The sequence below is a fragment of the Lacerta agilis genome, chromosome 8 (genome assembly GCF_009819535.1).
Source record: "Lacerta agilis isolate rLacAgi1 chromosome 8, rLacAgi1.pri, whole genome shotgun sequence".
NCBI lineage: Eukaryota > Metazoa > Chordata > Lepidosauria > Squamata > Lacertidae > Lacerta > Lacerta agilis.
The window spans coordinates 13,408,979-13,434,988 of NC_046319.1; the positions used below are offsets into that span (position 1 = coordinate 13,408,979).

The 26,010-nt window shown below is 46.5% G+C and overlaps 1 protein-coding gene across 1 annotated transcript in view; it reads right to left on the minus strand.

Annotated features, from left to right (window-relative positions):
- Positions 1-26,010, minus strand: part of PEX14 (peroxisomal biogenesis factor 14) — a 113,905-nt gene that overhangs the window by 13,679 nt on the left and 74,216 nt on the right. Inside the window, exons 4-5 of the mRNA XM_033156203.1 lie at positions 6,662-6,784; positions 1,698-1,783 (exon numbers count right to left, since the gene is read on the minus strand). Coding sequence (XP_033012094.1) covers positions 1,698-1,783; positions 6,662-6,784 — 209 coding nt within the window. The remainder of the gene's footprint in view (positions 1-1,697; positions 1,784-6,661; positions 6,785-26,010) is intronic.

Consider the following 26,010-nt stretch of genomic DNA (forward strand, 5'->3'; position numbering starts at 1 on the left):
GACAATTTTGGTTTTCTTGGTTTCTCATCCCCCCATCTTAAATTCAGCACTCTACATTTCTGTAGCGGTTCCTTTTTTATATCCTCATGTGAATCTGTCAGCATTATTGTGCAAACTTCTCCTAGTAAGCACATTTTTGTACTCAGCTCTGACTCAAGTACACATTTTTGCAAGCGGTTTCCACAAACACAATGCATTTTTCTATTTTATTTTGATGAATATATTATATATTCACTTTTATGTACACTTTCTCCTAAGACATGCATTATTATTTTTTTTAAAAGCAACTGGACGATGACATTGCAAAATTCATAGAAGTGTGAACTCTGAAGGAGAGCTGTGTTTCGGTCCTCACATTGTTTTGGGAAAAGAAAATTAGGTAGGTTCACTTTTAAATCAAACTGAATCAGATTTCTCCCTCTTCTTCTACCTGGGGATACTGGGGATTGAACCTAGGACCTTCTGCATGCAAATGGGAAGCTCTTCCACTGAGCTACAGTCTTCCCTTTAAGACAGTGGTTCTCAAGGAGTGTAGTGTGTCACACTGGTGTGACCGGAGAGAGTGGGAAAGTGTAGCTGATTCAAGGACAATCAAAGAACCATTTCAACATTTCCGTGTAGTATAGTATCAAATTAAATTTTCTTCAATATACATGCAGAAACAGTATCCGCTCCTCTTCCAAGAGCATTGGCTATTCATCTACAGTTCCCTGTGACATATTGTTATGAACAGCGATTTTCAACTCAGACAAATATGAAAGATCAGAAAAGAGAAGTGCTTATTTGTGTTGATAAGGAGATGAGAGTTCGTCTGTCTCATATTAGACATAATTTAAATGAGATTACCCGGCAAAAGCAAACTCACACCTTTCCTTGAGTTTCTATACATATTTAAGATACATATATGTAAGAGACTTGTTTATAATTATATTTGGGGGGTGATTCATGTTCAAATGTAGCTATTCACTATTCTCGATGTCCCATTGTCATATTATACCTGAAGGAGTGTCTCCACTCCACCCCCATTGTTCAGCCTGAACACTGAGGTCCAGCTCCGAGGGCCTTCTGGCGGTTCCCACACTGTGGGAAATGAAGTTACAGAGAACCAGGCAGAGGGCCTTCTTAGTAGTGGTGCCCACCTTGTGGAACACCCTCCCATCAGATGTCAAGGAAATAAACAACTATCTGACTTTTAGAAGACATCTGAAGGCAACCCTCTTTAGGGATGTTTTTAATGTTTGATGTTTTATTGCATTTTTAACATTCTGTTGGAAGCTGCCCAGAGTGGCTGGGGAAACCCAGCCAGGTGGGTGGGGATTTGTTTGTTTGTTGTGTTCTAGGTTATAAATCAAGCACTGGTGTTGTTCCTTTTTGATTTCCAGTGTATTTCTTATCCATTAAAAAAAAACAGAGTGGCGCGAGCAAATTTTTATTCTGAAACTGTGGCCCAGAGAAACTGTGTTTGAGAACCATTGCCTAAAGACATAGGAAGCTGCCTTACACTGAGTCAGGTCACTGGTGCACCTTGCTCTGCATTGTCCACACTGACTGGTAGCAAGAGTCCAGGATTTTAGGCGGCCGACGCCATTGGGAGCTGAAACCTGGGACCTCCCTGCATGCAAAGCAGATGCTCTGTCCACAGAGCTACGGAGGTTGTATCCCATGGCCTTGACAAAAGTCAGAAGGTAACCCCCTACCTTGTAGAGCTGGTGGAAGCCAAAAGCGATGCCCGCCATGATAATCGCTAGAGCGCCGTAATCTCGCCATCTGGAACCGGGGGGACCTGGAGGGGAGAAGCGAAAAATGTAAGAGTAAGGAGGAACAAGCAGGGTTTTGTGGCATTCCCTCCTGCGCTTCTTATCTAGGCACAGGATAGAGACGGGGAACTTAGGACCCTCCAGACACAGTATAACTCTGTTTCCCATCAGCCTCCAGCTAGCATGGCCAACAGCCAGAACACAAAGGAGTTGAAGTCCGACAAGATCTGGAAGGTCACAGGTTCCCCATCCCTGAGGAAGAGCTTCCAGTAAATATGGAGTAATTCCCCAGAGAAGCAATTGTAAAATTGTCTAACCAGGGATATAAAGCTTCAGGTTGAGAGTATGTATTACAAGGTTACGTTTCAACGTCTGGCCAATGATACGTTCCAAATATATAACCTCATCCGCACCACACATTTAAGGCGCCACCATGCCTCTTAAACAGTCAGGGCTCCCTCCAAAGGATTCTGGGAGCTGTGGTTTGTTAAGGATGCTGAGAGTTGTTAGGATGCCCCTATTACTGTCACAGAGTTACAGTTCCCAGAGTTCACTTGGCTCAGAAAACGTAACTGCCGGTCCTGGCTCTGGATTTTTCAATCTCGACTCCAAACACATCTATACAAAGATGCACTCAATGGGCTGTCTCCTACTCAGAGCAGACCCGCTAACGTTCAAGATCATTAGTCACTTAGGTCCATTCGTTTCAATGGGTTTACTCTGTATAGGCGAAGCAACCCAAAATCTTGCAAATAAAATCCCCACTCTTACGGAGTTACTGTCTTCTTATGAACCGTGTCGGAATAGTTGCCCCCAGATTTGCCCAGGCCCCAATGTCCCACTCTTTCTTTGACCTCCAGGAAGACTCTGAAGACACCTGTAGGTCTCCCTAAGTCCCCCCCCCACCTAGCAACTCCATCATCTGAGGCCTTTGACCTCTGTCATCTCTCCCTCTGTCCCTGTAATGTTCGTGCTAAGAACATTTTATTGCCCCCTGGTTTTCATTATTAATGAAAAGGGACCGAGATGATCTTTCGGAAAGTTCAGAGAGTCTATAAAGACGAGGAGCTGAAATGCCATTTTACTCGTTTTAGGGGTGTGTGGAACAATTCTGTCTTGTGGCGAAAAATAAAAGGCACTGAGGAAAAGGGGAAAAGAACTAATTGAAGAGAGGGGAAGGGGAAAGAGAAGGAGGAGGAGAAGGAGAGGAGGAAGAAAACACTCCACATTCTGCATAAGCTCCCCTGATGTGACAGTGAAAAGGGACTCTGTGAGCCAGGACCCAACCCTGTGGACTAGTAACTTTGGCAGACTTATTGCACAGTTCCTTCAGCTTTGTGGAGAAGGAGCAGGATCTGTGTGGGAAAACCTACCACTTTTTGTAATAAGAGTAAGACGACTGTGAGAGCAGGATGCTGGACTAAATGAGCCTTTGGCCTGATCCAGCGGAGCTCTTCTTAATGCAGTGGTATGGAATCCCTCAAGGCCCGCAAAATATTTAATGGGGAGGCCAGCAATCTCCCTACCTATATAATAATCTGTCATATAGCAAATACTAAGCTAGGTTGAAAGTGTCACATAAATAACTACCCAAGCAGGGCCCTACAGAAGAGTCATAGAATTGTAGAGTTGGAAGGGACCCTGAGGATCATCTAGTCCAACCCCCTGCAATGCAGGAATATGCAGCTGTCCCATATGGGGATCAAGCCTGTGACCTTGATATTATTAGCACCACACTCTAACCAACTGAGCTATTCAGCAGCACCATGCAGCTGAGAGCCCTGTTCCCCAGAAATAATAATAAAAATTATTATTATTATTATTATTATTATTATTATTATTATTATTACCCCACCCATCTCAGTGTCTTCCAGCATATATAAAAACACACCTGGAAAGTCAGCCAAGGAGTACATAAGGGCAACTGCTTGCCCTCCAGCAAATGGCATCCTGAGGTAGACTGCCTCTGAATGCTGAGGTTCTGTGGAGCTATCGTGGTAAGAGCCACTCACAGACCTCTTCTCTCATGCGGCCGCGGCCTTGCCCAATCCCCCTTTAAAAACAATCTCTGTCACCGGCCACTGCCCCATCTCTCAAGCAGCCTTCCAAAAAGTTTTGTCAGCCAACAAATGCCCACGTTGGTCATTTGTGGCCTGGAAGCAGAGAAAGCAGACTTCTGTGACACTTCTTTCAGCGATCGCCTGGAAGCAGCCCTACTTGAGTGGCTGCTTTAACATCCAAGGGCAAGGAGAGCAGGAACCAACAGCCCTTGTACAAAAGACAGTGGCGTTCTTAAAAAACAACACCCCCCCAAAAACCAGGTGCAAAACCAGCACATGAACACCCACCAACAAGGGTCGTAAATATTATGGGACGCTGACAACGGCCGCGCAGTGCAAACATTGCTTGCGCACCTTAGCTCAGGAACTCCCCGGAATTTGTATGTAACGAAGGAGATTAGGGGAGGTGGGGAAAAGTATATATAAACCCTATCAATCATTTAAACACTTAGAGTCAGATTTCTCCCTCACTTCTGGATTAGAGTATTTCATAAATGCCAACGGCAGACAGCACCAGTGTTCCCACTCTGCCTCCTTTATTTCTCTTCCAAGTTGGGGGGTTCATTTTGGGAGCGTGTTCAAACTAGTCAGATTGAGTGATGCTTCCAGCAACTAATCGCATGTCAAATAAAAGATATTTTATGTAATAAATTACAGCTACAAGTAATTCAGATGTCATTTATCAGTTTTATTATCAGTCAACCCAAGTCTTGTTTCTCTGTATTAATCAAAATCAAGGAGTTGGTGGCTTGTGGGGTGTATGTGTGTGTGTATGTGTGTCTCTATGTGTTTTGTTTTGTTTTAAAAAGAAGCAGTTTTTGACACTTCTTGGCAAAGTACAGATGGGAAAAGATTCACACACACACACACACACACATACACACACACACTTGCACATGTAAGTGAACTTAAGCAGCAAGGAAGAAGAGAACTGACTGGTTCTCTTCTGTGGCTAAAGGATTAGCATCAGCATTAAGGAATTGAGACTTTAAAATAAGGAAAACTGAGAAAAGTGATAGTATGGTTAGTAGCCATTCTCTCCATGAATCTGTGTAACCCAGGGGTCAGCAAACTTACCGCACCGGTGTCTCCAGCGCCGACCGCGTGGCGGGCTGGAGAGCGCGCACCCACACTCTATTTCCGGCGCACTTCCAGGTCGGAGGAACACTGGAAATAGCTTGTGCACATGTGCACGGACCTCCTCCAACCTGGATGTGCACCGGAAATAACGCTTGCGCATGCGCACAAGCTATTTCCAGTGCTCCTCTGACCCAGAAGTGGGCAGCCGTGCCACACTGGTAAGAGCGGGCGGCATGCAGCGGGCCAGATAAATGAGTCCCTCAGGCCTTAGTTTGGAGACTTCAGGTGTAACCCTTTACAAAGACACCTAGGCTGGTTGCCATCACTACCTCCTGTGGGAGTGAGTTCCAAAGTTTAACTAGGCATTGAGTGAAGAAGGACTTCCTTTTACCTGTCCCGAATCTTCCAACATTCAGCTGCATTGGGTGGCCGCGACTTCTAGTGTTATGAGGGAGGGAGAAAAAACTTTTCTCTATCCCATTTTACCCAGGCCATGCATCCATTCATAAACTTCTATTATGTCACCTATCACTCGCATTTGGCCTGATCCAAAAGGGCTCTTCTGATGTCCTTATGCACTTTCTGTACTTCAGGATAACCTCTGGAGCCAGTTGGAGAGCAAGATGAGAATTACATCTCGAGCCGAAGGGCCGCGGCTTAATTGCACGTTTGAGTTGTTGCATGGAGATTAATTAATTTCCTTGTCATTTTCACAAGTGAGGATGGGAGCCAAAACCACAGCGAGCGGACAAGTTGCCGTTCACTCTGCAATATCTTTATTGGGACTAATAGGTGCTAGTAGATTGCTGGCGTTAAATCTTTATTAGAGGCTGGGATCGTACTAGCCTGGCATCAGGAACCAGCAGTAACCTCAAGAGCGGAAATGAAAGGAAGTGGCAGATGAAATTATAGGGTGTGGAAACAGGCAAGATGGCAGGTAAGCTTCAATGAAGAAATGGATCCAAACAAGTGGTGGGGAACTGTGTCCCCTCTGCACAGGCTGAGGGCCACATTCTCTTCTGGGCAACATTCCTAGGGCCACATACCACTGGTAAACATGGGTGGGACTGTGTATGTAAATTTCACCTCTGTATAGTAGACTAGTTTCTACACATACTCACAGATCCCCCCCCTCAATCCTCCATCCAGGCAAGCAAGAAACAGAGGCAGGGAGGGGATGTGGCCTAGGGAGAGGGGGAGAGGCTGGGGGGGGGGTATCCCGGAGAAGGGATTTATTCAGAGTAGGCCCACCGACATTAATGGACATGACTGACTTGTTATATTTTAGCCTAATGGTTGTTCACAACCCAAAATTGTAAAGATATTATTTAAAATACATATTTTATGTACATACTATGCATAGCTGTCAACTTTTCCCTTTTTTTAAGGGAAATTCCCTTATTCCGAATAGGATTCCTCGCAAGAAAAGGGAAAAGTTGACAGCTATAACCATGTATAATACGTATCGATTTGGGATGGGAAGCTGCTCTTTCAGAAATGATTAAAAGATTTAAAAAAAACAAAAACAAAGCCTATCGCTCCCACTCTTATAGTGCCTCCTTGTATTCAACCCGTAATGCATTGCCATTCTACAGTCAAATGTTTCCAGCATCGTAGGGGCTAGCACCCGAGAAAAACAAAAGCGAGATAAAACCCAGAAACACTTAAGAAAAACGCTGCCTGTTTCCCAGCCCTGAGAAAGAAGACAAGACCGAGAGGCGTGTGGAAATAAAACAGTCTGGTGGCTGCCATGGGGCTACTTACTGTGTGGGGCAAGATGAGGCGGCTGAGTCGGCACCAACTGCGTGGAAAGGCTATGGGGCTGAGGCTCCTCTTTGGCAGTACCTGACTGCTGGAAGGCCAGGTCAATTTCTTCATCTGTCAGCCCTTGAAAGAAGAGTAGAGTCATTTAATACCGGTCCATTTGGGTGATCTGCCCCAGCAACCTCAGTCTGCCTTGAGCTAGCCCCCACCTGCCTGCCTTTTAAACCTACAACTAGCCCAGGAGGTGGTCCTACCTGCCAGCTTCCTCCTCCTCAGCCTCAGCCCTTGTACATCTCAGCAGGGAGGAGGAGGAGGATGGAGACGAAACTAGAAGGAGGTGCGGCCTGTACCACACCCTTTTTTTAAAAGCCATGAGGGTGCTTGTTCTTCAAGTCAGAGATGCGTACCAGGGAAAACGTCAGCGAGGCCAGTAATAAATGGCTGCCGTTTGCACTCTCCTCTGGAAAAGAAGTTCCCTTCCATCCAAGTGAGGTACCGTTCTCTTTCTTCCATCTCTGTCACACCCCCTTGTTCCGCTTTTCAATCGTCACGATACATTTCATGACCACTGACTCTCCCCACATTCTCAGAGGCAATACTGGGAATATAAGTGGAGGGAGTGCTGTCTGGGTGGGCCACTGTAAGAACAGGATGATGGTTCCTTGTACTATTTTGGCAGCCAGGCTCTCCGTATGCAGGATCAGACCAAATGGCAAATACCACGTTGGGTGAAGTCCTCGAATGAGCAACATTCGAATTAGGATTTCCTCCAAAAGAAACAGATATTGAACTAGGACAGGAACCAAACAAATACAGGCTGGCCCCAGTAAATAAAGACAGGTATAAGGGGGGGTTGCAGGCCCGTAAGAGCATAAGAAAAGCCCTGCTGGATCAGGCCCAAAGCCTATCCTGTTCTTACAGTGGTCAAGATGATGCTTATGGGAAGGCCCGATAACAGCAGCCATTCTCCCCACTTGTGATACTAGCCATGGTGGCTTGTGGCCATTGACAGAAATGAATTTCATTGTTTAACCATGCACTGCGTGAACATTGGAAGAACACGCAGGGGTCAGCAAACTTTTTCAGCAGAGGGCCGGTCCACTGTTCCTCAGACCTTGTGGGGGGCCAGACTATATTTTGGAGGGGGGGAAATGAACGAATTCCTATGCCCCACAAATAACCCAGAGATGCATTTTAAATAAAAGGACACATTCTACTCATGTAAAAACACGCTGATTCCCAGACCGTCTGCGGGCCGGATTTAGAAGGCGATTGGGACGGATCCGGCCCCTGGGCTCTAGTTTGCCTACCCATGAGTTAGAGAAAGCCCACCTAGTCCAGCATCCTGTTCTTGCAGTGACAAACCAGGTGCCTCTTCTGGGAAGCCTCTGACAGCGGGGGTACAACACGGCCCTCCAGACCAAGAGGCTTCGCAACTAAAAACCCTGAATCCCCAACAGAACTCCCTGGAAGCCGCCTAGCTAAAGTATTTTGGCAAATATGCGTGTCGCGTCTCAAATTTTGGATTCACTGGGGTGGGAGCCACATTCTCTCTTCACTGCTGCAATTTAACCTTAAGCGACGGGCGTATTAGCCTTCCCTGACACTTTTTCCAAATGTGGCTCATTCAATTTCCTTAATTTATCTTTGAGTTTATTGCTGCTTTTGAAGTAGCTTTTCTATTGCAATTCCCCCATTCCGTCAAAAAAAATAAAAATAAATCCGCAAAAAACTCACACACAAAACGAACATAGTGGGGGAAACGTACACCATCAACTGCAAATGTGGCTCATTTTAATCCGTAATGGTGTGGGGTGGGGAAAAACAACACAACAGCAACAACAAACCCAGGGTAGGGAAGGAGAAAGCTAACAATAATGTAAGAAAACAGACAGGGAAACAAAAAACTAATTATTGGGTTAGACGACTAATTAGTCTAGATCGTTTCTGAAGATGGGAATAATTTGCTTTATTTTATGACAAATGCGGAAATAAAAAAGGGGGGGAGAAGAGAGAGAGAGAGAAAGGGGGGAGTGGAAATCAGGTCTGACTGTGATGAGCATGAATGGGACCCAGAAAACATCAGGAGGCAATAAAAACAGAGCAGAACAAGCTGGGATGAAACTTTTGGAAAAGGACGCTGACGACCTGCCGGTTATTAAAATGCGGGCGCTTGGCTAGCTGGGGCTTTAAATCCGGGTCTCTGCAAAGCTATCATCCTTTTTAGGGGTGGGCTTAGGGGAAGAGGAAAGAGGGGTCCCCTCTCCATTTGGAGAGGCCGCAACATCTGGAAAGGATTTGGCCAATGAGAGAGGGAGACAGAGAAGAAAGAGGAGCAGCTGCTGACCAGCAGCAGAAAAGGAAACTGCACAGCTGGCTCACTTTTTCAGAGGGAGAAAAAGTCCTTGCTAAGAAAGGGAAGAAGGCGGCCGGGGGGGGGGGGGAACGTGCCATGAAGGGCAGATTCTACAACGCAAGGCCCAGAGGGAACAAGACTATAGAAGGAACCATGCCTTTTTATTTGATTCTGATGTCTTTTTCATTTTAGAAACTTAAGCCAGGTCTGCACGTTTTAACAAAATTTATAGACTGCTTGACTGTGTACGCGGTTTGCAAGGAATGTTAAAATTATCGTGGGTTTTTGTTTTGTGCTTTTTTAGAATTGAAGAGCAATTTAAAACCGTGAAAAACCGTTGAAACCAAGGATAAAAAAAAGTTTAAAGCATGTTGATATATACGTTGCCTGAGTAGGCTGGCCTAAACAAAATGTTTTAAGCAGGTGCCGAAAGGAGTGTTCAATAGGCAGAGAGTTCCAAAGTGCGGTGCCAATTCTGCAAATTGAAGCGATCAAGTGGACACACATGGGGGTAAGGCAGGCCCCAAAAGAAAACTGGCCCCAAGCTGTGAAGCTATATATGTTAAATATATGGTGTTATATGCAGACAGGGCTGCACTCTCATCAGCAACCGTGCTGCAGCATTCTGCACCAGCTGCAGTTTCTGGGTCTAGCGCAAGGGAAGCCCCACAGAGTGCATTGCAGCAATCCAATCTTGAAGTCATCAATGCTCTCCTGGCCCAGGAATAGCAGTAGCTATCGCACCAATTACAACTGGTAAAAGGCACTTCTAGCCCCTGAAGCTGCCTGTGCCTCCAGGGACAAAATTTGATTTGAATTACTTAGGCTTCTGAAAGACTCTTGGAGTGGGGAAAAGAGAAAGAGGGGGACCCTGGGAACATCACTTCTGGGGACCCTGGGAAATGTCACTTCCAAGGCACCCAACTAGCATATGATATAGCATGGATGGGGAATCTGTGGCTCTCTTTATGTTGCTGGACTTCCCAGTTTCCATCATCCCTGATTATTGGCTAAGGATTTGGGGGGGGGGGGAGAAAGTCAACAGTTCACCTTTAAAGGTAAACCCCACACAATCCACATACAATTCAAAACACTTTAGCCCTCCTTCAAAATTTGCACTTTCATGAATTTCACAACTCAGATCTGCAGCTTAATAATATGTACAAAAGTGCCTGTGCCTGGGTAAAACTTTCTCACGTTTTAAATCAACCGCACTGAGTTCAACAGATCTGACACCTAAGGAACAATATACAGTGTAGGATTGCACTCGTGCTGATCCTAATAAACTGGGGGATTTATGGGGAGGTGGCTATGGGGGCTATCAGGATGAGCTCTCCTGCTTCTCAAACTTTACAGCTGGTGTTATGAATGCATCCCAATTGAATCAGGCTGCCCATTCCCCTCCCTCTACTTCCTCCCCCCCAAAAAAAAATCCATTCAAAGAGAGCATATGTGATAACTATTATCACTGAAGATTGCACACCAAACCACAGAGAAGCCCTTTGTTCTTGAGGTCTCCAATCTGGAAAGCACAGGAAATAACACTCATTGTTAAGCTACCCTCCTCCCAGCTAGATTCGCATCCTGTTCAGGAGGGATAAAATAGATAGAAATTTGTTTCTCGCATTAATCTGGCCATATTAGCCAGCGACAATAGGATTAGGCAGAGCACGGCTGTTTTCATTAGGGATCCTCTTAAGATAGGGATTGGGGAGGGCTCTAGAGATACAGGCAGAATATGTGTGTATTCTGAATATCCCAGATGCCTATGAAGGCTAGTGGCTCCTTGACTTGGCTTTTGGGTTTCCCAGAGGCATCTGATTGACTACAATAGGGAACAGGATACTGGCCTAGATGGATCCTTGGTCTGATGCAGCAGGACTGTTTTCATATTACACCAGCCATTATAGTTAAGAATGGATCACCCAGGCTCAGAGGCACTTTAACTTGGGAACCAGTGGCAGGGGAGACACCACTGACGAGCCTAGGGCTTGCCGATCAGAAGGTCGGCAGTTCAAATCCCTGCGATGGGGGAGCTCCCGTTGTTCGGTCCCAGCTCCTGCCCACCTAGCAGTTCGAAAGCATTTCAAAGTGCAAGTAGATAAATAGGTACCGCTCCGAGGGGGAAGGTAAAGAGCGTTTCCGTGCGCTACTCTGGTTTGCCAGAAGTGGCTTAGTCATGCTGGCCACATGACCCGGAAGCTGTCTGCGGACAAATGCCGGCTCCCTCGGCCTATAGAGCGAGGTGAGTGCGCAACCCAGAGTCATCCACGACTGGACCTTACGGTCAGGGGTACCTTTACCTTACCTTTACCTTTACCCATCCATCTATTTCAATAGTCTTTCCAGGTTTGATTGGCCCAGTCCCATGGGAAGCATTTTTATTTTTAAAAAGCCATTCAGTCTCGATCAGAAAGCATTATTCCGGCAGAAACTGCTAGTGGGAGCCTCATGGGCTGTTCATGGTCATCTATGGCTGCTCTGGCTGGGGCAGATGGGAGCTGTGGTTTGTTAAGGGTGCTGAGAATTGGGAGGAGACCCCATTTCACCTCACAGAACTACAATTCCCAGAGTGGCTGAACCCATCAATCCCTCTTCCTGGGGAACTTTAGGAAAGGTAGCTCTGTGGTGGGACTAGGGGCCTCCTAACAACTCTTAGTACCCTTGGCCAACAACATGCCGGCTCCCTCGGCCTATAGAGCGAGGTGAGTGCGCAACCCAGAGTCATCCACGACTGGATCTTACGGTCAGGGGTACCTTTACCTTTACCTTTACCCATCCATCTATTTCAATAGTCTTTCCAGGTTTGATTGGCCCAGTCCCATGGGAAGCATTTTTATTTTTAAAAAGCCATTCAGTCTCGATCAGAAAGCATTATTCCGGCAGAAACTGCTAGTGGGAGCCTCATGGGCTGTTCATGGTCATCTATGGCTGCTCTGGCTGGGGCAGATGGGAGCTGTGGTTTGTTAAGGGTGCTGAGAATTGGGAGGAGACCCCATTTCACCTCACAGAACTACAATTCCCAGAGTGGCTGAACCCATCAATCCCTCTTCCTGGGGAACTTTAGGAAAGGTAGCTCTGTGGTGGGACTAGGGGCCTCCTAACAACTCTTAGTACCCTTGGCCAACAACAGCTCCCAGAATTCCCTGGGGCAAGGTGTGACTGTTTAAAGTGGTATATGGTGGCCTAGGAGCGACACAATGCTCTGCTTCCAAGAGTTCTGTGCAACCTGAAAGCTTGCTGTGTTTACCGAGACGGTTCCCCTCAGCGAAAAGGGAGTCTCTGTCTGCTTTACAACTTTGGCTCAAAGGCCATGCTGCATCTCACATTTGTGCAATGCCCAGCCGCTGAGCAGCATAACACACGCACATACACACACACACACCCCTTGCCTCTGACATTGCAACTGCCTCTGCCTCTCTCTCCTTGCTAGCCAGTCCTTCCCTGCATAAGACCGAGACCCAGGCAGGATCCAAAAGGTTAAAAGGAGGAATGAAGAGAGCTGCCGATTGTAAGTGAATTATATTTGGCCTTGAAAGCCGAGAGACGCAGCTATATTATAAGGAGGCATCTCTCTCCCTCTCTCTCTCTATCTGTGTTGTTTACCATCACCCTGACTAATGCAAACCGTTTTTTTTTTTTGTTTTAAATAATCTCATGCAAATTAGACACACACTTCCTTCCAGTTGATTGCTATCTGCAAGGAATAATATAACCGCAGAGGGTAAGAAGCAAGGACTGAGCAACAGCAAAGGGATGCAATGAAAACAGAACGTGACCCACATATCGACCCCCGCCCCCCCACTTTTCTCCATCCATCCATCTTCCGTCCAGCCAGATGCCGCCACCACTGGACGAATTGTCCCTTATTTTCATAACGCCTTATAGTATTTTTCTCCGTAGAGGTCACGGGTGGAGGTGGCTCCTGACTTGCATGATACGAAACAGGTCTTTCGCCACAAGCTGTGTACATGCCATGCACCGGAAACCTCTGTGCAGTTTACCACTGCGCGGAACTACACTTCCCAGCACCTCAGCAAACTACAGTTCCCAGAGGTGGAGGAGTTCCCAAGGTAGGGGTAGCTTCCGATTTGCATTATACAACACAGGCCTTTCACACAGGCTGCGCTAACGCACATACATAAGCAGCCTCCGTTGCTCTGGATGTCAGCTTCCTCCTCCTCCTTAGCCTCAGTGCTGCCCTTGTGGAACTTGGCAAGGAGGAGAATGGGGACAAAACTAGGAGGAGTTGGCTCTGCCTAACATTAGCTCTGGCGCCACCTAATGTTGGGCTCCCAACCACTACTGAGGATACGTAGTGTTAGGGGTGAAGAACTCTCATGAGTCCTGTGCAGATGTTCTGGAGGGGGTGTATTAGATGGAGAGTGAGAGGAGGCTGTAGGAGTGGTCCCCGTCCTGGGTTCTTGCCTAGTCCCAAGACTTGGAAAGATGGCCGTGCAAATGGCTGTAGCCACCTCACTCTTTGAAAGAGGAGCTTAGCGGGTCTTGCCAAGTGTTGGAACAGCATCCTAGCTCATGCCTAGTTATGAATGAAGGCACTCAAGAGAGTGTAAGCCACCTCGAGTCCCTTAGGGGGTAGCTGGGATATAAAATGCAACAAGCAACCAAGAGCCAGCGTGGTGGAGCGGTGTGAGTGTTGGACTGGGACCTGGGAGACCAGGGTTCAAATATCTGTGCTCAGCCAAGAAACTCAATTACAGCCCTACCTACCTCGCAGGGTTGCTGTGGGGATTAAATGAGGGGGAGAGCCATGCACGCCACCTTGAGCTCTTTGAAGGAAAATGTGAGATATAAATGCAAATAATAATATAATAATAATAATAATAATAATCAGGGCTGGCCTGATTCAAAGTACACCATTATGTATCATGAACAAGTGGTGTTCCCACCAGGGATTGAGAATCTGTGGCTGCCCAGATGTTGCTGGGCTCCGGCTCAATTCAATCCAGATGTTGCTAGACTCTGAGCTTGATTCAAAGTGTTGGTTTTGACCTCTAAAGCCATTGTCCTCTACCCTCTTAGGCTACCTACACATGTAAATGACTGCTTTCCACCCCATAAAAGCATAGGTGGCTGATCCATCCCCCCCCCCTTTTTTCTTACTCCAGTCAACCTGCAGAAAGAAAGAAAGAAAGAAAGAAAGAAAGAAAGAAAGAAAGAAAGAAAGAAAGAAAGAAAGAAGTCCAGCAGAGTTTAAAATGCAGCTCGGCAGGGTCAAAGGTGCGACCCACTGATATTCACCCAGCACACCGTCTTGTTAGAGGGGGGCCCTGTCAGATCAATTTCATCTTTTAAAAAGTTCTGTTTAAAAACACACACACCAAAGCAAACCTAAGGTCAAGAGAAATGTCCCTCTGCATCCTCTCCCCTCTGCTTTCTTCATTTACGTGGAGATAATTTATTTGGACTATTCCCCCACCCCCACCCCCTGCTCTCCTCTTTTTGTTCCTGCCGCAGTTGCAAACCAGTGTGGTCACGCTAGCAGAGAAAGGGGGGATTGCAGATACAGAAGGGGATTTTTGTGTGCATGTGCATGTAGAGAAAGCATGCAATTTCTACTTGCATTGAAAAAGAGAGAGAGAGAGAGATGCTGCTGGATATGAAAAGTGGATTTATGTCCTGTGCAGGATTATTATCTTTCTGTCAAATTTGCATGGGTTAGTTTAGACTAGAGAAAACAACAACAAAAATTATCGACGGCTGCTAGCCTGCTAGCCCTGATGCCTACGCTCTACCTCAGTTGTCAGAGGCAGTAATGCTTCTGACTACCAGGGGCTGCAAAATGCAGGAGGGGAAGAGTCGCTCTTGTGCTCAGGTCTTTCTTGCGGACTTCCCATTGAGGAAACTGGCTGGCCGCTGCAAGAATAGGACATTGAGCTAGATGGGCCATTGGCCCTGATCCAGCAGGCTCCTCTTATGACAGCAAAGGCTTACATGAAAGGTACTTTGGAGTACTTTCTTGTAAGTACTAATCGCCTATGGAGATTGTGAATTGCTTTCCCAGGTGAGCTGGAAGGAATGTTTAAAAGAAAAAGAAAAAAAGATTGTCCCCTTTCTTTTTGTCCAGAAAAGGTTAACTTTTTGTCTTTGCTTGTTTATTGGACTTCTTACCCATCCTTCATTGTAAGGTCCCAAGGTGGGTTAGATAGATAGATAGATAGATAGATAGATAGATAGATAGATAGATAGATAGATAGATAGATATGGTAGATAGATAGATAGATACACACACACACAAACACACACACACACACACACAGAGAGAGAGGAGAGCGCGCAAGTAAAACCATTCTGAACAGAACAGAAGGGTCTAGGCAAGTTGGGTGTGTGTGTGTGGGTGTGAACAAGTATCTTATGATTTTTATTTTTATTTTTAAATCAATTACAGATGGTGGTCAGTAGAAACAATGCAAAAATAGGTAGTATTCTTTAAAAAAAATCCCTCTCAAAATTCCAGAAGTGGTTTCTTTTGGAAGAGGTGGGGTGTGTAGAGGCCACAAAAAGTATATTGGAGGTCAAATATTGTGGAGCACGGATTGGCCAGCCCAGTCTATACTGGCTGAAAACAGGAAATCTCTCCCAGTGCTACCTGAAGTTGACTGGGATTGAACCTTGTGCCCTTCTGAATGCAAGGCAGGAGCTCTACCACTAAGCTACAGCCCTATGCCATGAACAGCCATGGCGATAGACAGTCTCCCTGGAAGTCTTCAGAACCACGTCTTGCAAAGTAGTACCACTCCATACATGTCCAGGTTCTTCCTCAAACTCTATGCATTCTTATCCTTTCTCACCTCCTTTCTTATTTTCTCCTGTCTCCTAAGTGTAGGCAGCACCTTGGAACTCCCTGCCTGTTGAGATTAAGCAGGTGCCTTCACTGTACTCCTTTCGGCGCCTGCTAAAAACGCTATTGCTTTTATTATTGTTGAGTAAAGAGGAATGAGGTTCAATTCATCCTGAAAGTCTATAATGAGGGAGACAGTCGCAAGCGAGGGCCAATAGGGGGTAGCCACCACTGAAAGGCCCTGTCATGGGTCAATGCCAACCGGGCAGCCGAGTACAAGACTGGGGAACCCTTGGCCCTCCATATGATTTGGTCTCTAGCTCCCATTATTGAACATGTTTCCTAGCCCTGTTTTAATCAAGGCTAACAAAAGCCAGAGCAGACACTCATGCAGAGGCACAGCAGCAAGCTTCCTTTCTGGATGGGGCTCCCAGGATCCTTGAGTCCAAAAATGGCCAAACTGTGGGTCTTCCAGATGTTGCTGTACCCCATCACCCTGACCACTGTCTATTCTGGCTGGGACTGATATTATTGGAGTCCAATAACATGGAGGAGCAAAGGTTCCTCAGCCCTGACCTAGCCCAACTTACATGTGGGACCTGCAACAAAAATGTTGCAGTGCTGAGTTCAGGTTCCCAGCCACTTCATCCCCCTTCCCTCTTTCCACTGTTTCTCACTCCACTGAGTCCACCAGGATTCTGCAGTTGCTAAGCACGCTGTTGTCACTGGGCTTGTTTTGGGAGTTCCCTCCCCCATTAAGTTTTCCCTAAAAACTTTTGCAGAATTGGGGTCCCTCCACACCTGTTCTAGAAGTGTGGGGTGGAGCAGTACAGTCTTGGCTACCCAGCAACAGGACCTCACACCCTGAACATGGGAATTAGAGCATGCGACTTCCGTCTGCCAAAGAAAAAAGCAGCTGAATGCACACCATACATTTAAACCACCGCCCTCAAAGAGCCACGGGAACTGTAGTTTACCCCCAGAGTGCTGTGATCCCAGGCACCCTTAACAAACTACAGTTTCCCAGGATTCTTGGGGGTGGGGTAGGGGAATGTGCTTTAAGTGTGTACACAGCCAAAGAAAAAGATGAATGTGTGGGATCCAATTAAAATATGGTGCTAATGCAGCCAGGAAAAGGAAAGGTTAAGTATAAAGGCATTTGTTTGGAGGTGTGTTTCTTTGGCTTTTTAAAAAAAAACCAAAAAAAAAACCTGGCAGGAGTTTTTGCCTTGCTGGCTGTGCTTTCGAAGTCTATAATAAAAAAGGAAACGTAATGGAGGCGAGGAAGCCAATGTCAAGGGGTGAGAGTTTGGGAGAGGTTGTTAAGTATCTCCGTCTCTAAGGCTGTGTTTTTCTCTCCCTCCACACCCCCTCTATAATTCTCCCCCCCACCCTCCACCCCGCCACTTACGGGACCCTCCGGTGTGATTGATGGATGGAGAGAGAAAGAGAAGCCCATAAGAGATGGCCACCTGCCTTTCAAATAACCGACACACACACACACACACACACACACAGCCTTAGGAAACACGGCAACTCCTTAAGTGCGAAAAATATCATTACTACTTTTTTTTTAAAAGACAACTAAGCAAATCTCTCACACACTCCAAAATAGGAAAATATTTTTTGGAAGAAGGGGGTAGAGCTTGACATTGACATTTTAATTTTTTTGCGGTGGGGAGGGAGCAGCTTATTTATTTATTATTTTTTATGAACACCCCCCCCATCCAGTCATCTGGGTGGACTACAGCTGAGCAGAATGAGGACTCTCTCTTCTCCCTCTCTCCTTTCTCCCCCTCCTCTCCTCCCCCCCCCAACCACCCAGCCCTGGGCGCCAGCAACCAACCCCAACCCCGCAAGCCGTTAAAAGTCGTCGGGTGACCCGGAGACCCCTATTTCCCAGAGCCTTGTATAAAATTGAATTTTTTAAACATAAATTACCGTAATGACGACACTGTAAAAACTAACAGTATGGAAAGCTGTGCTGTATTTCATTAGCCTGTATTATTCCAAGCCACCTGATCCAGGCGGGCCTTGTTTATGAGTTAGGGTGTTAGCAGGATGCCGATGGAAGCATTTGCTTCGACCTTGCACTTTCATTGGGTGCATGAAATTACGACGGCAGCACCTAGATATTACGGCCATAAATACAGTAAACTGCAAATTTAAGCCAACAGCTCCTATTGTCCTCCGACCATAAAGCTGATCGGTATTTATTTAAAAGGAGATGAAAAAAAAATTATATATCACCTTGTTTATGGGTTATTTCCAACCCCCCTTTCCCATAAACCCACCTCCAATCAAGCTTATATCCGCCCCCCCCCCAACAAAAAAACCCCCACACACCCAATTTGTTTATTTCCAATCTCAACACAAAATTTAAATAGGTAGTGCAAGTTTTCTTACCCAGAACTCAACCATGAATGCGGCTTCCTGCAACCTGGTGCCCTCCAGAGGTTTCGAACTGCAGCTGCCACCAGCCCCAGCTGATGGTTCAGGCTGGAGGGGAACCAGGCTAGAGAAGGCAGTGTGGCATTGTGGGGAGGTATGTTGGGCTTGGACCTGGGAGACCGGGGTTCAAAACCCCCACATTCAGCCATGAAGCTCACTTGAAGCGACCTTGTAAACATGGTTAGGACTGAGTCACTGCTAGCCAACTTCAGGCAGTCCAGCATAATTTCAGAATCAAACCCAAAACTACTTTAAAATATCTTATCTCCCCCCCCCCCCAATTTCCGCTCTTTAATTTTTGTGCACACATAAACCTCTGGCTAAAATGCTAAGGAAAAAATAACAAACACCTCCATAAATTAAATATTCTCACATGGTAGATATTATCTTTTGAAAATTAGCTTTGGAAAGGGTTTTTTCGGGGGGGGGGTTGGAGTATTGCAAGATGTTTGCTTGATGTAGGCTTACAGCATGGTGGCCGGGGGGGGGGGAGTTTGAGAAAATAAAAGAAAATGGTGAAGAGCCCCCAAACCTGGCTATTGTGGGGGAAAAGAACACATAAATTGCATGCATCCAAAGGGATGGAGGACCCCAGAACATTTCTATGTCATCTGATGGGAACTTTATTTCCGATGCTTCAGACATTAAAGCCCAACATTCACCATCCATGCCAGCTTGTTAACCATTTCTTCCACTAATTATTATTTTTTGTTGCTCGCTTGCTTTGCACATGGTATGATAAAATGCCCTGCTACTGCACCTTTGAATGCTTAGCAATGGGCATTAAGTAATATATACATGTATTAAAGTACCCCCAAACTTTCTTATGCCTAAAAACAGCATCAAAGAAGATGATCAAGAGAAGGTGGGGTAGAACCAGGGCCGGATTTTGGTTTGATGAAGCCCTAAGCTACTGAAGGTAAGGGGGCCCTTTATATGTCCAGCTGTCACTGTTTTTGTGTTGAATATATGCTATATAGTAATTTATGGACTGTAATATTTTAGGGAGCAGGCTAGCCCATTACTTGCATCATAGAGCCTACACAACACAAAACACTGTTGTTGTATGTAGGTTTCATTTTATTTGTTTTTTATCTTATATTTTGGAAATGTACATCCAGGTTTTTTTCTTGAATTTTTTTGGGGGGCCCCAAGAGAGTGAGGCCCTAAGCTATAGCTTGTTTAGCTTATATGTAAATCCGCACTGGGCAAAACATAGGAAGCTGCCTTATTCCAAGTCAGACCACAGCTCTATCTAGCCCACCAGTGTTGTCTACACTGACTGGCAGCAGCTCTCCAGGTATCAGGGTATCCCCATTTGTGGAATACTCACTCCAGGGAGGGCTGGCTGGCATCTTCATTACATATCTTTAGGCGCCAGGCGGGAAACGTTTCCTTTCAACAGGGCCTTCCACTGATTAACATTCAATGGCTTTTAAACTGTTTTTGTGGGGGGTGGGCATTGGTTTGGTCTTGGGTTTATTATTATATTATACACATTTTATGTTCCTCAGTTTGCATTGTTTCTACAGTGGTACCTCTAGTTGTGGGCACGATCCGTTCTGGGGTGCCGTTCGCACGCTGATAAGTCCGCAACTAGAGCGGCGCTTCTGCACAAGCACGGAGCGCGATACACTTCAAGGTTGGCCGCATCGCAAGCCGAAATACACAACATGTACCTAATGCGACACGAGGTCTGACTGTATTGCAAACCACCCTGTGGTATTTGGAAGAAGGGTGGCATGGAGATTAAATCAAGGACACACCTTATTTCTGGGATTGTAAGTTGTTTGAACTGCTTTCAATATTGTGTTGCAATGGCCTGTAACCCACTCTGGGAACCTTAGGGTGAAGGGCAACTGAACAACAACAACAACAAACAACAACAACGCCTAGGATTGCACAACCGCTAGACTTAGCAAGAGTACTTTGGCCACCTCATGAGAAGAGAAGGACTCCCTAGAAAAGAGTACTTTGGCCACCTCATGAGAAGAGAAGACTCCCTAGAAAAGACCCTGATGTTGGGAAAGATGGAGGGCACAAGGAGAAGGGGATGACAGAGGACGAGATGGTTGGACAGTGTTCTAGAAGCGACTGGCATGAGTTTGGCCAAACTGCGAGAGGCAGTGAAGGATAGGTGTTCCTGGCGTGCTCTGGTCCATGGGGTCACGAAGAGTCGGACACGACTGAACGACTGAACAACAACAACAACAACAGAGACTCCACCAGAGACTGAGCTCTTGTGGCCAAGTGATCCATCTATCGGGGTGCTCTTAAGGAGCAGAGGTGCAGAGTAACACTGGCTGGTGGACAGATATTAATACGTAAGCATGCACGCTCTTGCGTGACTGTACATGGCAAATACCTTTCCAGGTATGCTGTTGGATTAATGCTATTCCCAAAAGCAGAACAGTTTGGGGGTCTTTTTTCTCCTTGGAGGAAAACTACTCTAAGGGGGGAAGAAAGAGGAAGATGGGAAGTAGGTGGAAACAGAAAGTTTTAGAGCCTGCTCACCGCCCAGACCGGCATTCTCCGAGTCCAATCTCTGCGCCCTGAGAACCTACTCACCTCTATTACGTTAAATGTAGCAGAAGGAGACGCGGGGTGGCCGGGGGAGGCGTGGAGAGAGAACGGAGGGGGGGAGAGACTCTCGACACAAAGGCAAAAGGACACTGGAATATCGCAAACCGTATCACGGCATAAATCACACCATTACAAGCCAGTGCAAAATATATTTCATCGGTGCTTGGAGGCAAAGGAGACACCACAGCTTCGCTTGTCAGAAGAGAGGTCAGGTCTCCCCCCTCCCTACCTTGTCCCCGCCCCCCCCCCCAACCACACATCGGAGAGAGAGTCTCTGGTTTGTTTGAAGCAGATGCAATTTCCCAGGGACGGGCAGGCAAATTGGAGCTACTTTTATAAAAAAAGCCTTGCATTCCAAAGGAGGAGAGGGGCATTGAACATTGCGATCTGGGGACCACCTGGTGAATTTCTAGCCGTCTTTGTTGCCCCCCCCCAAAAAAGAAATGCTGATAACATAAGAGGAAAAATTGCAGGAGACAGGATTTCTTGGAAGTTTCCACTGACTTTGTCTCTTTAGCATCGGAGATGGACATTAAAAAAAAAAACCTACTGATTGTATTTATATCCCACATTTTATTTTCTCAGCAACCAATGAGGTGGGTTAGGTGAGTGGCTATGACTGGCCCAAGGTCACCTGTGAGCTTCATGGCTGAAACAGGATTCGAACCTGGCCTCCAGCACTCTAACCACTGCTCCACACTGGTTCTCTCGAGCTGTATGCGAAGTTGGTCATCCACACCCCCCAAAACATTGTAAATGGAGTTTCACTGAGCCATGGTCACGGCAAGGATAAGCACACAGCTGAGATGTAATTATTTAAAATCAAAGTTAGCTGCCTTGTGACCCTCCCTCCTGAGGCTACAGAACTGCAATTCCCATCAGCCTTGGATAGCATGGCCAATAGTTCTGGGAGTTGTAGTCCAGCAACATCTGTAGGGCCACAGGTTAGCTGCCTCTGGTTTAAACTATTATGGAGGGTATAAAATAATAAGGGGGAAGGGCTGTGGCCATCATTACTTACCTTTAGGCACCCAACAATAACATTTCTTTTCTGACAGGCCCTCGTTTTTTTTAATAATCAGTGGGTGGGATGTTTTATACCTGCCTTTCAAAACTATGGCCACATGACCCGGAAAAACTGTCTGCGGACAAACGCCGGCTCCCTCGGCATGTAAAGCAAGATGAGCGCCGCAACCCCAGAGTCGTCTGTGACTGGACTTAACTGTCAGGGGTCCTTTACCTTGTTTCCAAAATATGAACGAGTTTTAAAATTTTCATTTTGTTTTAGTTTTATGCTGGTTTCAATGCATGCGGTACTTATGTATTGTTGCAAATCGCTCTGAGTCACTTTTTGTGGACCGTGGACACCTTGGAAGGTGGTGAACTCTCCTTTGCTGGAGGTTTTCAAACAGAGGCCATCTGTCAGTGATTTTTTTTACCCATGGTTCCTGCACTGCAGGGGGTTGAGCTGGATGACTCTTGGGGTCCCCACTCTACAATTATATGTTTCTAATACGTTCAAACAAAAACACCACTAACTTCTCATGCTTAAAGACAGAATGGTGGAAGTGGTCCTTATCTAACTCCCCTTTCCTGTGATTCGAACCCAAACCCTCTGGACTCCTGCCCGCAAAGGGGCAGAAGCTTTAGAAAAGAGAAGCAGCAAATCAGGGAAGGAAACAGCAGTGTTGCCAGTGACCACGCTTATGCAAGGTGCTGAGTGGCAAAGAACGGCCAATATTTCATCACTGCTCTCAGGGGAGAGTCAGGGACCGTGTTAGTTGATGCTCTGATCCTCCAGGGCTGAGATTGCCACAACAACCGCAGCTCTTTGGAGGTCCCATTATTAGTGTTATTCCCCCACCCCACTAAAAATAAAATAAATAAAAAGCTGGAAAACCAAGAACCATGTGTGGTAGCAGAGGGAACGTTGTGGGATTTGTGTGTCTTGAGGCTTTGGGACTGAGTCTTTTTACCATAAAATTGAAAACAGGGCACAGGGTCTCCTGGCGCTCTGGCACTCTTCTGCATCAGGCTGCAGGCCCTGCGGAGCTTGGGACTGTCCTGGAGCCCTCCAGGAAGCAAAAGTAGTGACCTTCAGATGTTGCTCAGAGAACACTCCAATCATGCTGGCACTGGGCCACGCTGGCTGCAATAGGCCGGCAGTAGAAGTCCAACAACATCTGGGAGAGCTGCAGGTGGCTCATCCCTGCCTTAATATAAGCCAGAGCAAACACTCATGCAGAGGCGCCAGCAGGGAGCCTCCTTTTTGGGTGGGGCTCCCGGCTCCCAGGGGCCACAAAGTTCAGGAATGGGGAATCTGTGGCTGCATCCAGCTGAGCTATACTCAGAGCAGACCCACTGAAATGAACAGACTTGGCTGTGTCGCATCCATTAACTTCAGTGGGTCTACTCTAGCCTGGGTTGCAAACCTTTTGATTTTTGTATGCCTTAAAACACAGCAAAATTGGGGTGGAGAAATGCTGGAGAGGGGAGAAAGCATTCGGGAAACATAGAGAGGTTCTTGAGGTTCCCAACTCTTTTCTACAATGCCAGGGTCAGCAATACAAAGCAGGGAAAGAAATGGAAAACACGCTCCAACGAGCCTTGTCACTCCGCATAAATCTCTGACACCGCCATCCCAGGAGCGCAGAGAAACTAACTCGGGTAGGACACCTCAGCTTCTACGGAAGGGGATGTTCGACAGGATGTTTCCAAAGGGGGAGGGGGAGAGGGAGGCAGCACTCTTTCCGGAGTTGTCAGCCCACGCTCCCTAAGGGAAGGCCGTCCCTGATGCACTTAAGCGCCCAAAGTTTGATGACCGGACAGAACAGCTTATCCTCTACATGCCTTTGCGACAGGTCTGTGGTTTTCAAAGACTTTACTTTTTTTTTTTTCTTGCAGATTTTTAGTTTAGCAAGGGAGAAGCAGGGAAATGACAGAAGTGTCATGAAGTTACGGAGAAAGGGGACAGAGAGAAGTGAGGCAAGCTGGGGTAGCTCAGCTGGTAGAGCATGATTCTTGATCTCAGGGTCATGGTTCGAGCCCCACCTTGGGCAAAAAATTTCTGCATTGCAGGGGGCTGGACTAGATGACCCACGTTGTCCCTTCCAGCTCTATGACACTAAGTTTTGCTCCCTTCATAACACCAGAAGCCAGGACAATCTGATGAAAACATAGTCGAGAGAGAGGGGAATACAAGAAGAGCCCTCCTGCTGGATCAGACCAAAGGCTCATCTAATCCAGCATCTTGCTCTCAGTGGCCAGCCAGATGCACCCTAGGAAGCCTGGAAGCAGGACCTGAGTGCAATAGAAACTCTCCCCACTTGGGATTACCAGGGACTGGTATTGGGAGGCATACTGCCCCCGACAGTGGGAAGGCAGGGAATATAACTAGGGGAAGCCGCTCTGCAAAATGTGCACATTTGGGGAAACTGCATGCTGATGTTTGTCCATTAGATACACGCAAAACATTGCAAACTGCTGTGGCAATGTGGAGACCTGTGCTCGACTGGAAAAGTGAGAAACGGAGAGAAATCGAAACTGATACCTGCCTATCCCTGCACCAGAGTGGCGTTCATTATGCCACTGATTCCAGGACAATCTGAAGGCCAAATGATGGAAGATTCTTGACAGACGAAATAAAGGACTTATACAAGCAGCACATAGTTAAGACTATGGAACTCACTGCCACCAGAGGCAGAGGTAGCCACCAATTTGGATGGCTGTAAAAGAAGATGAGACAAATTTGCGGAGAAACCTACCACTGGCTACAAGCCGCGGTGTCTATGTTCTACCTGCATTGTTGGAGGCAGAATGCTTCTGTCTTCTAGTCGCCCCTGGCCTGATCCAGCAGGCACTTCTTATGTTCTTATGATAGCAAAGGTTTACAAGAAAGATACTTTGGAAACTTGGTGATGAATATTGTGAATTGCAACCCCTGATGAGCAGGAAGGTTTTTTTGTTAGCCTTTTTTTTTTTTACTCACCCTTCACCATAAAGTCCCAAGGTGAGATAGAATATAGCCGTGTGTGTGTGTGTGTGTGTGTGTGTGTGTGTTGACATGGACGGGTAACTTATGAAAACATTTTTTTTAAAAGAACAATTAAGGATGGTGGCCAGTAGAAGCAATGCAGAAATAGCCAGTTTTGTGGGTTTTTTAATAAAGAAATTAAATTATAACACTCCCTGCAAAAAAATTAAAAAATGTAAACCCCCCCCCCCAAAAAAATTAGGGACTGGGTGTCTGTGGGGGAGACACTACTTAAGGATGAAGCAAACTTTCTGCCTTCATGATGCAAAGACCGATGGCTGGCAGGCAAGCTACCCTCCCCATTCCTCTGATAGCTGATCACAAACGGCAGCAACGCGTTTATTGACAGCCTGGTGCAGGTGCTAGTAGCAAAAGGCTGAGCTCTAGGGTATTCTAGGTAAACACACATCCCCACTGCCTCTGCTACCCTCCCCCCCCACAATTCCTCCCCAGTGCTTCAGCACTGGTGGCTCCTTTTAGCGGACACACGAGCTAGACCTCGCAAAACAAATATTTAACTGCTCCTATTCCCCTTGAGGATTGTTGCAGCGATCATCTCTCGAAACCCCAGCGCTTTTCCTCGCATGCATGCAACAGCCTTGATAGGTTAAATGCGCATTTAATTACTGTATGGAAGCAGCTATTTTTTTGGTTCTCGTAAACACAGCTTCTCTCTCTCTTCATATATATATATATATATACTATATATATATATATATATATCTCATATAATTCAAACCCTCCGCCCGCTCAAGAGCAATCTTTTAAAACATCTCATTTTGTGTTTCAGGAATTCGGAGGCTGACCGAGTGTTCTGGCAGTTCTTCCAAGAGCTCAGAACAGAGGATGGAATCTCTGCCTAATGTATTAGAGAGAGACAGAGAGAGTGGAAGATTAAAACAGACTTTCTTAAAAATGCAAGAGGGTGGCCAAGGAAAAGAGGGTTGTGGGAACTGTGGAAGAGGAAGGCGAAACTGCCAAGCACCCTGGAAAACTTCTGCCCCGGCGAAAAGGCAGTGAGAGAATCTGTCTGCAAGTGAATTGGGAGGCCCGTGAAAGGCATAAATGGGGGGAGGAGTAGAGAGAGAATTCAGGGTGCCTGCCCCCCACAAACTGCATGCCAG